The 12,889-nt window shown below is 32.1% G+C and overlaps 1 protein-coding gene across 2 annotated transcripts; it reads left to right on the forward strand.

The window, feature by feature from the left end:
- The first annotated feature begins 366 nt into the window (after nt 1-366).
- On the forward strand, nt 367-5,998 carry LOC144571822 (uncharacterized). 2 transcript variants are annotated; one of them, XM_078321201.1, is made up of 6 exons: nt 367-1,177; nt 1,697-1,773; nt 1,953-1,998; nt 2,373-2,580; nt 3,074-3,494; nt 5,516-5,998. In XM_078321201.1, the coding sequence occupies exons 1-6, from the start codon at nt 781-783 to the stop codon at nt 5,879-5,881; spliced, it is 1,515 nt and encodes a 504-aa protein (XP_078177327.1). In that variant the 5' UTR covers nt 367-780; the 3' UTR covers nt 5,882-5,998. The 2 variants fall into 2 exon arrangements, with proteins under 2 accessions (XP_078177327.1, XP_078177329.1); XM_078321203.1 differs by having other exon boundaries at nt 2,376-2,580.
- The last annotated feature ends 6,891 nt before the right edge of the window (nt 5,999-12,889 follow it).

A 12,889-nucleotide genomic window follows, 5' to 3' on the forward strand; every position in this document is an offset into this window, starting at 1 on the left:
TTCTTTCCAAGATATTAAGTATTAAATTTTTAATATTATTTTGGTTTCAAATTAATATTTTGTATGCGTTAAATATTCAAGTTAGGGTTTTTTTAGTTTGCAAGATTTAGTTGGCGCTTATTTTGAAAATTCACATCCAATCTACTGGTTAAAACATTATCCTCTGTGTAGATGATTCTATGCTAATTAAAAGGAAAGAAAAAACACAAGGTCGATTTGTTCTTGTTCTCTTCATTTTATTTGTTTGAAGGCATACTAAAATTTTACTCTGCTCTACGAAAATATTCTAGGGGAGTTGATCCCTCTCTATCCTCTCTCTGTCTAGTTATCCGCTCTCTCCCCCACACCTTACCCTTCAAATACCCCATAATTCTTATATAATTCCTTTCCATTACAAAAGAAGAAAAAGAATAACCAAAAGAATAACTATCCCTAAGTAGTCAATGTAGAGAATACTTGTCTGCTTCTCACCTCTCTTGTATATTTTATCATTTTGTGTTTCCATCATCACTTAACCATCCTACCTCTTCTTTCAAAATTTTATATATCCGGGGCCTCTTCCTCCCAAATTTTAATATATTATACCAATATTATTCTTCTCTCTCTTTCTGTCCCTCTCCTCTTCTCCTTCCTGCCTCTTTCCCTTGCAATATCTCATCAATTGATGTCGATTATGGTACCATAGGAAAGATCAAGCCAAATATTCTATTGTAGGAGAAGAGACACTGCATATCCATGAACAAGGCAGAGGTTGGCATATAAAGATATAGAAAGAGGAGTATGGGTGAAGAGAAGGAGAAAGAAATTGTGGAAATTCATGAAGATGATGCTATTAGCGAGAACGATCAGAACCCTCAGGTACTTGACCTGAACGAGGGAACAGCAGAAAGGATCACTGACAGCACCAGTGATGGAACCGGTGAAGATTATTGCTCCGGGGAAAACAGCAGCTCCAACAATTCCAATAACAATAACAAAGATGATGCAAAAAGCAACAGTGGAGGTAACGATAACTATAGTAATAAAGATGAGAGGAGCGGAGGCAAGTCAGAGGGTAGCAGTGAGCGGGGCCCATCTGTCAGGCAGTACAACCGATCAAAGCTTCCTAGACTTCGTTGGACACCGGATCTCCACATGGCATTTGTTCATGCTGTAGAGAGGCTCGGGGGACAAGAGAGTAAGCTCTAGCTATTGATGAGTTAGTTAAATTTGATTCTACGATTTCCGACCTTCTGTGAAGAAAAAGACAGGAAAATTTTCACATGTACCGACACATATGCAAATTACATATTAGTAAAAGATAATTGTTTCCCAAATAATTGAAGATAAGAACAGTATACCTGTTTCCTTTGGCATTTAGTTTGATATAATTTGTTCATGCTCTATGTACGATCGAGGGCTGGCTCAATAATTAAAAGAGTAACCCTTATGTTATGAAGTTAGTCTTATAATGTTCAACTCCTGTTTAATGAGAACAATCTTTGCATTGTTTCAACATTTCTCACTATTGGATTATATATTTATTTCTGGGTGGTCTAATATATTTGCTGAATATAACTTATGATAAAAGACATATATACCTTACTAGTTATATGTTTTTTCTTATGTATAGCACTGTTTCGTTTATAAAAGTGATTAATCCATCCTAACTGATAGTCAAATTATTCAACTCATGTTTTCGTCTAATTAATTTCAGGAGCAACCCCAAAATTGGTGCTTCAGATGATGAATGTGAGGGGGCTTAGCATAGCTCATGTAAAGAGCCACTTACAGGTAAAAGAGGATGGGGGAAAAGGGTGTGTTTTTGTGGGTATAGAGGAGGCATGAGTCCTTTTTTTTTCTTTTCTTTTCTTTTTTAGGGTTACACATGCATGCAGCCTCTCATTTTTTTAGCAATATGTGGCTCCAGATATACAACATCTAACCTTCTCATTCTTTTGCCATAAATTCAGATGTATAGGAGCAAAAAGGCAGATGACCCTGCTCATGATAAATCAGGTCTCTCTCTTCCTCTCTCCCTCTAACCCTCATCAACTAGCTAGCGTGTATAATTTTTACTTAAATCAAACGGGATATTCTATAAGAAAACCAAGCACAAGAAGAAGTAAACTGCCAAATCGTAAATGTCCTTTGTCAAGTTTAAATTCAATCCACTATATATTTAAAATTTGGAAAAAAAATTATTGTAAACCGCACTATCGATTAATGTAACTATATCATCTTAATTAACAAATATATATATAGGTGTGTTCCTTAAAGCTTGGTTTATGAAACCTTATATGCATGGAGGATAGAAAATGAAGGTCCACTTATTTTCTATACAACTAAAGAAAGAGAATTTTATATCCCTTTTTATATTGCATTAATTTTAGCAGTCATGTCGCCAATGGAGATGCACCTGAGAAGAGGAGATCAATTTCATGAGATGCTCTACCAGAGAACTGGCTCTGTATTCTCTCCAAGGATGGAGAATAGCGGATTATTAGCATCGAGAAATTTTACTGATATCAATAGGTTTTACAGTCTCCTTCACCGGCAACAACCCACACATGCTTTTGACCTCAAGAGCTCCACCTTTAGGTATACACTTTCGAGGATGTACATGTAGAATTAAGAAACAGCAATTTATTATTATCTAAAATAAAAAAAATAAAAAAGTTCAGATATCAATCGATATAACAAGAAAGAGTGGGGGAAACCACGTACCAACAAGAAAGATTAATAACAATAAAAATATCATAGGTGATTATGTAAATAGGTAGAGTTTTTGTAAATAAACTTAACTTTTTTTTTTATAAATATATTTGTTAGCGGTTCCGCTAATTAACTTTAAAAAATTATATAGGTGACATTACTGAAGGAAACATATCTCTGTTTAGTACCAACAGATTAGAAGTTGTTATGAGAAGTTACAATATAATTGTTCTCTCTCTATATTTCCCCCTCTTCAAATTCCAACATCCAAATTGTATGGATATATCTGAAATTAGAGCCTCGCGGAGTTGGTGTTTTAAATTCACTTACAACTCAATTTGTTTACATCTTAAAAGATGTAACCGTTCATTTTATTCAGGAATCAAGAGTGGGCTTTCAGCCAACAAGCAGTTGCACGGGCTAGCTCAATCAAGGATCAAGGCCCCGCAAAGGGCTTGATACATGACATGATTTTTAGAAAAGACGGGAAGCCGTCAACGTCACACTTGTTCGATATTAGAGGTGCAACAAATGGAACAACAAATGGCAATTGGAAACCGCGGTATCTAGAGGAGGGGAGAAGAACTGGAAATTTTGACTGGAGCGCATGCACTAGTAACGCTGCTCCCATTTCTAGGGTTAATTTGGTAAACCAAGTTGCCACTGAAATGCCAGTTGGATGGAGAGAAGGTACTAATTATAACTTGTTCAGTGAGAACAAGACCAATTTAAGCTTCCCAGATCCAGGCAGAATCAATGGAGGGGTCGATTATAAGCTCAAGAATCCGCTACAGGTCGAGGTACAATTTTAAGTCCAAATTAATTTCTACCATCCACACCTCTAACCCAAATTATACTATAATCATGCATGTATCCTTGTCTTCTCCAAAGGCGTGTATACGGTAAATGGTCATTTGAGACAATTAATAAACCAACTACGTATCCGGCTACACAGGTCGAGATATACATATTTATTTATTAATTAAGTGTCACCAGCTTCCTTTGCAACGTAGAAAGAAACAAAAGAAAAGCACACCGTATAAAATTCATCTTACAAACAACTTCATCTTACTAAGTGTTGTTAGTATGGTCTTAAATCAGAAATTTTAGATTGGAGACGCTAAAATATAAAATGTATCATATGTTTTTTTTAGAGAGAAAAATGAGGTTAAGTCCTCAAATTCAAAATGTATAATATGTGGCACTTATCATTTGAACTCAAGTCTTCATGGCCACAATAGTGGAATTCTAACTACTAAGTTACAGTCACGCATTTAGCATTTTATAAAGGAGGCTCAACCATATAAATATTTTTTTTAAATTAAAACTATACAGGATAAATTGCTAATTTTTATTTGAGAAGGGTTCAAATGCACCCAAATTTTTGTGCACCCAAACGCATCCTATCCTTTTTCTCTGTTTTCAGAGTCAGAATAGTCAATCCGAACTGTTAGATGTGATCTATATATTAAGATGTGCTTGGAGACAAAATTTTACATTTTTTGGAATTTTTTTACTATTTATTAAGCCACTTTGAAAATCGCTGATCCAATGGTCCAGAAAATATAAAATCAGCGATTTTCAAAGTGGATTAATAAATAGTAAAAAAATTCTAAAAAATGTAAAATTTGGTCTCCAAGCACATCTTAATATATAGATCGCATCTAACGGTTCGGATTGACTATTCAGACTTTGAAAATGGAGAAAAAGGATTTGAAAAATAGAGTGCATTTGGGTACACAAAAATTTGGGTGCATTTGAACCCTCCTCTTTTTTATTTATGGGGTGACTCAATCACCCTTGGGCTCCCTTTAGATCCATCCTAGTTCAGGTTCATATATAAGATCAAAGCTTACAAGACCTAGTGCCACTTAAAACTCTGTTATGTTTTATATGTTTTTTTTCCATTAATAAATACCCAAACAAACAGCATCCTGAACTCACCCAATAGAACATATTTGTCTACATATATACAGTAGGAAACCATGAACTTAGAAGGAACATATCAACTTTGCAATAAGTGCACCCTTCATTATATTACTATCTGGGAAATAAATCTGCTGTTATTCACTAGCTTTATTTGGGCCCTGTGAGTTGTGCATGCATACTGTGATTACATCTATTGGCATCAGGGACCCCTTCATTTTTGTCTCTATGTCATCACAACTAAAAATTATAAAAGAAAAAAAAAATGGACTTAAAGCTCGTAGTATGTTCCTTCTTTTTTTAATAAAGAAATTACCTAAGCCATCTGCTCTCTTTTTTGTCTATATATTGTTATATTTACCTAAGCCATCTGTTCTCCAAAGATAATAAAAGGATATTCTACTTTGTACCATATATTGTTAATACAAGCTCCTCTTCATACCGAGCAGGCAATCTTTCAAACTTGGCGCCTTATTCAGTTTTTGAGCAACCTTCAAAATCAACAATTTATAAAAGCTTAATTAATTGTGAAATATTACTATCTTAATATCCAACTAATATAATCACTTGATTTAGTGGGCTTATCACTACAACAAAGTAGACACTTTTTGCGAGAGAAAAAACGCTTTTACGACGGTCGTCCGTCGCAAAAAGAAAAAACTGAATAATGATAGTAGTCCGTCGCAAAAAGTCATTTTTTTATCCTTGCGAAAAGTGTCTCATTCTTGTTGTGTATATTTGACATTTATAATATCTTGTTGTTGGTAATTCCTATCATTTCTACACCATGATCCATGTAATTGTCCATATAGGAAACTTGTTATTAATGATAATTACATTTTAGTTTATGTTGAATTAGTTTTAACATCTCCCTTTTTGATTGACCTACTTACAGAAAAATCTACTGCAAGAACACACGGCGAAATCTGATGAAATGCTCAATGAAACTGAAGCACCTAAAGTTGATCCAAAGAGGCTAAAATTGTCTATAGGCAATGACTCAGCACCCAATTTGCAGCTAAGTTTAAGCCCGAACTTAAAATGCAACTCCATGTCGTTAAATCCTAACGTGGCAACTGAGAAAGAAGTGGATAGCAAGCTCTCTCTGTCGCTCTCCCCGCCTTCTTTCATGCAAAGACATCTGCACACATCATCAAATTCACAAACTAATAAAAGGTTATTAGAGAGAGAAAGTACATGTGAAGCCGCAGCGGGGCCGAGTACTTTGGATCTGACCATGTCTATAAAGGCATTGGAGTGAGATCTTTCAAGTACTTGCTTGTCTCAAGGCTTCAAATTCAATAACTTAATTTTTTTTCCTAATTGTTATTAGTTTGAACTATTTAGTTTGAGATAAGGCGCTCATCTTAATTGCCTCTTTCAAGTGAAATATGTAGCATGCATATGGTCGGATCGATGAGGTTGCATGGGTTCCTTGTCGTCTACGCGTTGAAAAACAATTGATCGATAACAGTAGCAACCTTAATTAATTAATTGAAGTACTAAATAATTGGCGAACGATTATAATTATCTTCTGGTTTGGCGTTTCGCCTGACAAACATGTTAAAAATAATCTCTTGGTTTAGTCCTTTTCTATTTTGTTGTTGTGGTAGAGGTACCCATTCCATTAGTAGTCCAAAGTCTCCCGCAAAACCCAAACATATAAAAGGTGCCATTCAGAAAAAGATGGCTTATGGACTTCTTGTTATTATAAATTTGGATATCATAAGATAAGGGAATAAGGCCATATATTTCCTTTATAAGTGAGATATGTATAGTGGCTCTAGGCAACTAGTTATATAGTCACATGTGGTTGTCTTGTCGTTTATACATTGAAAAAACAATAATCCGGTTGGGTAATCAAAATCTAGCAATATATGTGTTGCGAAAGTTGCAACCAGCCCTTTATTTTATGGTGTTCGTTTTTCACATCATTTTGTTCTGGGTGGAAGTTCCATATCTCTCAATCTCGCTGTCTCTCTCTCTCTCTCTCTAGATCACTGCCTCTCCGCCTCTAGTATAACTGTATAAGCAATACTAGATCGAAAACAACAAGAAAGAGATCCACTACATGCGGAAGCATGTCTGATGCTATATATTACTATACAGTCTGGTAGAATATTATATAATTAGATTAATTGTTGTCGGTGTCCCTTAAAGAGTTTGTTTGGTTTTTACCAACTTTATATATATATATATATATATATATATATATGAATAATTATAACAAACCCCCCACTCCCATCCCCCCATTTTCCCCGCACTCTCTCTCTTTCTTAACTGTCATATATCCCCCACTAATTTTCCTAAAAGTTTCATTTTATCCCCCCACTAATTATAAGAACCCCCCACTCCCATCCCCGCATTAATTATGCATTCCTCTAATAACAATTCCCGCGTTAATTATTGCTTTAAAAACAATCTGCGCATTAATTATACTGTTATCTAATAACAATCACTGTTAATAAATGTTTATCTGTTAATTGATGTTCAAAAAAGTATTTATCATTATTTCTGAGAAGTATTTACCCTTGTAACATAGAGTATTTATGCATGTAACATAGAGTATTTATCATTATGTCTGAAAGTATTTATCATTGATGTTTTACTGTAAGTTGCAATTATGTCTGAGAAGTATTTATCTATGCAATACAAAGTATTTATTCATGTAACATAAAGTATTTATCATTATGCATGAGAGTATTTATCATTGATGTTTTACTGAAAGTTGCAAGTATGCCTGAGAAGTATTTATCCATGTAACATAAAGTATTTATCCATATAATGTCAAGTATTTACCCATGTAACATAAAGTATTTATCATTATGTCTCAGAGTATTTATCATTGGGTGAGAGGATTGTTTATTTAATGGTCTCCAGTTGTGCGGGGACGATTCAAAAAAAAAAAAAAAATTTGTGCGGGAACAATTAATGAATTGATTTATTCTTTCATAAATAGAGATCATTGCATAGGGTTTAATACCTGATAAATTCAAGTTAAATACTTTGATGCTTCAAGTTAAATACTAACAGTTTTTTAAACGCTCATTAATGATTGAGCGGTCCCCCCATGTTTAATGGTCCCCAGTTGTGCGGGGACGATTCAAAAAAAAAGAAAATTTTGTGCGGGGACAATTAATGGATTGATTTATTCTTTCATAAATAGAGATCATTGCATAGGGTTTAATACCTACAAATTCAAGATAAATACTTTAATGCTTCAAGTTAAATACCCGCAGTTTTTTAAACGCTCATTAATGATTGAGCGGTCCCCCCATGTTTTTTTTGGCAGTATCTGCGGGGATAAATGCGGGGATAAACCTGCAGGGATTTTTATCACTGTCCTATATATATATATATATATATATATATATATATATATACACACATATAGAGGTTGGCTACTCTACTTACATAGGCATATGAGGGTATATGCTTATAAGTCATTTTTTTCGTTTTCAAAATCCAAAAAGTCGATCTGAACCATTAGATGTGATCTCTATATTGAAATGTGCTTGGAGACTAAATTTTATATTTTTCTGAATTTTTTAAATATTTATTAAGCCACCGTTGGATCAGTGATTTTCAAAATGGCTTAATAAATAGTAAAAAATTCAGAAAAATGTAAAATTTGGTCTCCAAGCACATTTCAATATAGAGATCACATCTAATGGTTCAGATCGACTTTTTGGATTTTGAAAACGAAAAAAATGACTTATAAGCATATACCCTCATATGCTTATAGAAGTAGAGTAGCCAATATATATATATGTATATTATATATATATATATATATATATGAGGAATTAGTGAAAGCACCGAATGCAACAATATATGCTACCCTCATATGCTTTTTGGATATGTTTTTCTAAACAAAATAATAATTTGAATTTTGTGAGAAATTTTCAAATAGTGGATCAATTTTGTAGACAACATAAATGGCACTACAATTTTAGGGAGAACCTGAGATGTAAACTAATTTGTTTTATATGTATTCTTGATTAAAAGCGAATACTTTTATATTAATTTGAATAAAGTTATATTGTAATTTATTTTACCCCAACATGTTCTGCTGCTTCTTTTTTAACAAAAATATAGCTTGTCATATTATTCTCAGATTACTTAAATCCGCATTTGTTTGTCCTTTTCCATGCATCTAGCAATTACTTAGCACACCAAGGCATTAAGGATTAATGGATTATTGTACAGCCTTTTGTAATTTTGGTCGAGCACACCTTTTTTTATAGGAAAATATTACAATTTATCTTTTATTCAATAACCAAAGATGCAATATGAATAAAAATTAGATATTCAGTTTTGTTTATTTTTGTACAATAAAGCAATCAATTTAATAGATAAGTTTATGATAAATGAGAATTAGTCACATCATGTGGTATTTTGGGTCCGGATATACTCCTTAATTATATTTCGAAGATGAACTAGTGATCGACTTTACTGTTCCTAACCATAAACCTACGAATATAAATTATAATTGTCATCCAATAAAATCAATATGTATGTGAAACATTAAATATCCAATATACTTGAGAATCTGTCTTTAATTTAGTAATAAATTCAATGCTCCGTGTAAGAAATCGTACATTTAAAATCCGAATAAAGCAATCTTTTGTAGATATTAAATAATTGAGTTTCTTAACTTTCAACATTTACTAAAAAAAAAAAAAATCTAAATATATACTATGTTAATAACATGCATGTCATTAGGTTCCGACACATAGCTGCTGTTTGTAACTGTTTTTCTCTAGGCAACCTAGAGAAACAAGACAAATTCTCCTACTGTTTGCTTGGAATTTTTTTGAAAAGCTTGACAGTGGCTGTCAAGACTATTGCTTGGAATTATTATGACTAATTCATGACCGACTGCTTCAATGGATTTGTTCAAACTTGGGGACTTCAGCCTATGTAGCTAGGCTTCCTGATTTCCTGACTTCTTTATATTTTGTATTTGTAGATTCATAACAAATATTATATAGGAGCAATATATAGCTGAATAAGAATCAAACTGTAGATAGAAATGATTTATGATACTAATCAAACATTAAATTTTGAAAATATATTGAATTTAGAAGAAATTGAAGATTTTTAACATATAGTTAAGAGTGAGTCTATGGTACTATGCATATCACGGGTTGTTACCGTGCTACGGCTCTATATTCGAGTTTTCAAATCCTAACGGTCGATCTGAACTGTTCATCTTGTTCTCCATATTAATATGTGTTTGGAGACCAAATTTTACATTTTTTGAAATTTTTTTACTATTTTTTTAGATATTTAGAAAATCACTTGATCTGAAAATTCTGGACCATCCAAAAACAGTGATTTTCAATAAATCTAAAAAAATAGTAAAAAAATTTCAAAAAATGTAAAATTTGGTCTTCAAACACATATTAATATGGAGAACAAGATGAACGGTTCGGATCGACCGTTAAGATTTGAAAACTCAAATATAGAGCCGTAACACGGTGCCAAATCGTAATATGCATAGTACCATAGACTCACTCTATAGTTAATTATAATTTTAACTCCTTATTCATGCATGCATGTCTTGCTGCTAATTCAGAAAAATAATCAAACTAATTGTAGTTTATTAGCCAATGCTAATTGGAGAGTATCTACGACTGATACTGTCGGTATACTCTCACGGATATATACTACCGTAAAAAACATCTTTCTGTCGGTATACGTACCCTCGCAGATAATTATTTTTACTGTCGCTAGTTGACGTTTTTGGCTCCAGATGAGAGAGATCTAGTTGACGCCAGACTGTGAATGAAAATGAAACAAGACAAAGAGATTAGTTGAAAGACCACAGTAGATATATAAAAAGGTAGAAAAAGATAAACTGGAACCAACTAATCAATAATCATGCATGTATATAACTTTGCGGTCACAGGACTTCATTAAAGTCCATGGGGGAAAGTGAGCCCACCGTGACTCCGAGTCTTTAACCCGGCGTACATATATACAATACAGCCCACTCAACAATTATTATATTCGATCGATAGCCTATAAAACAAACAGAGGGTGTTACGATAGCTTTGCATTAGTCCGTACCGTACCACAGTGACAAGATTCACGTATTATATTTAAATAATTTGTTTTTTTTGTGATACTAAATTGAATATTGAATTATTCAGTTGACCGAACTTTGATCGAATTAAACTCAAATAATTCACGAATTTTATAAACTTTTCTCCAATTTTACGAACTTTTCACGAATTTTTCCCATAATATATTTTTGTTTTTTTTGTTTTTCTCTCTTGCAGGACTGAGATCTCTGATCCGGATAATTCAAAATCATTTCTGAATTATACCCGAATTATTCCCAAATCACGAATTTTTGACCTCGCCAAACTGAACCCAAATAATTCATTTGTCACTATGGTCCGTACTATAGAATTTGAAACAGTTGTTTTTAACTACTCAACATAAAAATATACCTGAAAACTAAAATTTATGTCTTTTTTAAAAAAAAATTACTATTTTTCAGATAGAAAAAAAGAATCACCGTTTTTAGATGATTCATAATCTTTAAATCAAGTTATTTTCCTATCTATCTAAAAAATTATATATTATATATATAAGATGAGCAGGGATCAAGTTACAACAATTTTTGAGTTACAACAATCATTTTCTACATTTTCAAAGTCCAAATCGTCGATCCAAACCGTTAGATGTGATCTATATAATAAAATGTGCTTGGAGACCAAATTTTACATTTTTTGGAATTTTTTTACTATTTATTAAGATGGGTACAAAAACTAGTTAAATTCAGACCATTGAATTTTTTACCCATCTTAATAAATAGTAAGAAAAATTCCAAAAAATGTAAAATTTGGTCTCCAAGCACATTTTATTGTATAGATCACATCTAACAGTTTGGATCGACGATTTGGACTTTGAAAATGTAGAAAATACTTATTGTAACTCAAAAATTGTTGTAACTAGATCCCTCCTCATATAAGATTTGCTTTTAAGTATATTTTCATATAAAAATCATGTTGAGCAATTCAGAATAACTATTTGAACTTTAAAAATAAAGATAAGAATCCATAGTACGACAGACTGATGTACACACGAACAAATATAGAAAATCTTGATAGGGAGAATAAAATAAACTATTTTTACAACTACAAAATAAGCTATAATCACTAGACTACAAGTAGACATGTGATATTTTATGATAGATACCAAAATATATAAATGTTCTAAAAAAATAAAATTCAGTTAAATTTCAATATAATAACTAAGATTTTAAAATTATAGAGGTGATTTAACACCTTAGATATACACTTTGCATATATAGTACAATAACCTCATACAAAAAAAGCTATTTATTATCCTACGTTAATTAAACTGCAATTTCTCTTCCCAGAATAGCACTTGAGTTGTATCTGCTTCTTGCTCCTTTATTAAATACTGATATATAACTAGGAATCTAAATAACATGTTGTGAGAAGGAGTGGATTCAGGATTATTGTCAGGGAGGAGCAAGAAATTAACGAATCATATTTGAATAGTTAATCGGGTTCAAACCCATTAACTAGTTGGGTATTAGATAAAAAATAATGCTCCAATTTCTAATTTTCAATACTCTTATAATCCTAATTACCAATTAGAATTCAAGAAATTTATCATAATTTTAAATTAAATACAAAAAGTCCAGACGGGAGCAAATAAAATTCCAGAGAGACAAAGTTGAACCGAACCTATAAATTTATATAAAACTTCAAAATCCAAGGAGGGGCAGTTGCCCCCCCTCTGGAATACACTGGGTCCGTCCCTGAATGTAACTAGTCTATATACCTCAAATTTTTCTGGAACTAAATAAATTTTGAGATGTATGAGATTTTATTATTTTTGAACGATAAAAGCAATCATAATTAATTGCATGAATTCAATATTTCTAAAATTATTTACAAATTAATTGCAATTTTTTCTATTTAAATTTTCAATCTAATTTTATGAATACTTAGGACAGATAGATTAGCCGAACTCCATATATATCCATACCTCAACTGACCCCATCTATTTAAAAAAAACATGTTGAATTAGATACATGATACATCACGTGGATTAGACGATTTTCTCGTACTTTATTTAATCACACGTCACCTCCTAATTTACAAATAAATTAACGATTTTTTTTATAAATCATAATTAAAAAAAAAAGATTTTTATAAAACCAACATGATTATTTGTTTTTTCACAAAAATCATAAGAATTGAAATATCATTTCAGTTTGAAT

This window comes from Carex rostrata, chromosome 19, assembly GCF_964058835.1.
Source record: "Carex rostrata chromosome 19, lpCarRost1.2, whole genome shotgun sequence".
Classification (NCBI taxonomy): Eukaryota; Viridiplantae; Streptophyta; class Magnoliopsida; order Poales; family Cyperaceae; genus Carex; species Carex rostrata.

Excerpts from the sequence above, each read along its gene's own strand:
- LOC144571822 (XM_078321201.1), top strand. The coding sequence starts at position 781 with ATGGGTGAAGAGAAGGAGAAAGAAATTGTGGAAATTCATGAAGATGAT. Across the intron at positions 1,774-1,952 it reads ATGTAAAGAGCCACTTACAG|ATGTATAGGAGCAAAAAGGC; the intron begins GTAAAAGAGGAT and ends CCATAAATTCAG. Across the intron at positions 1,999-2,372 it reads CCCTGCTCATGATAAATCAG|CAGTCATGTCGCCAATGGAG; the intron begins GTCTCTCTCTTC and ends CATTAATTTTAG.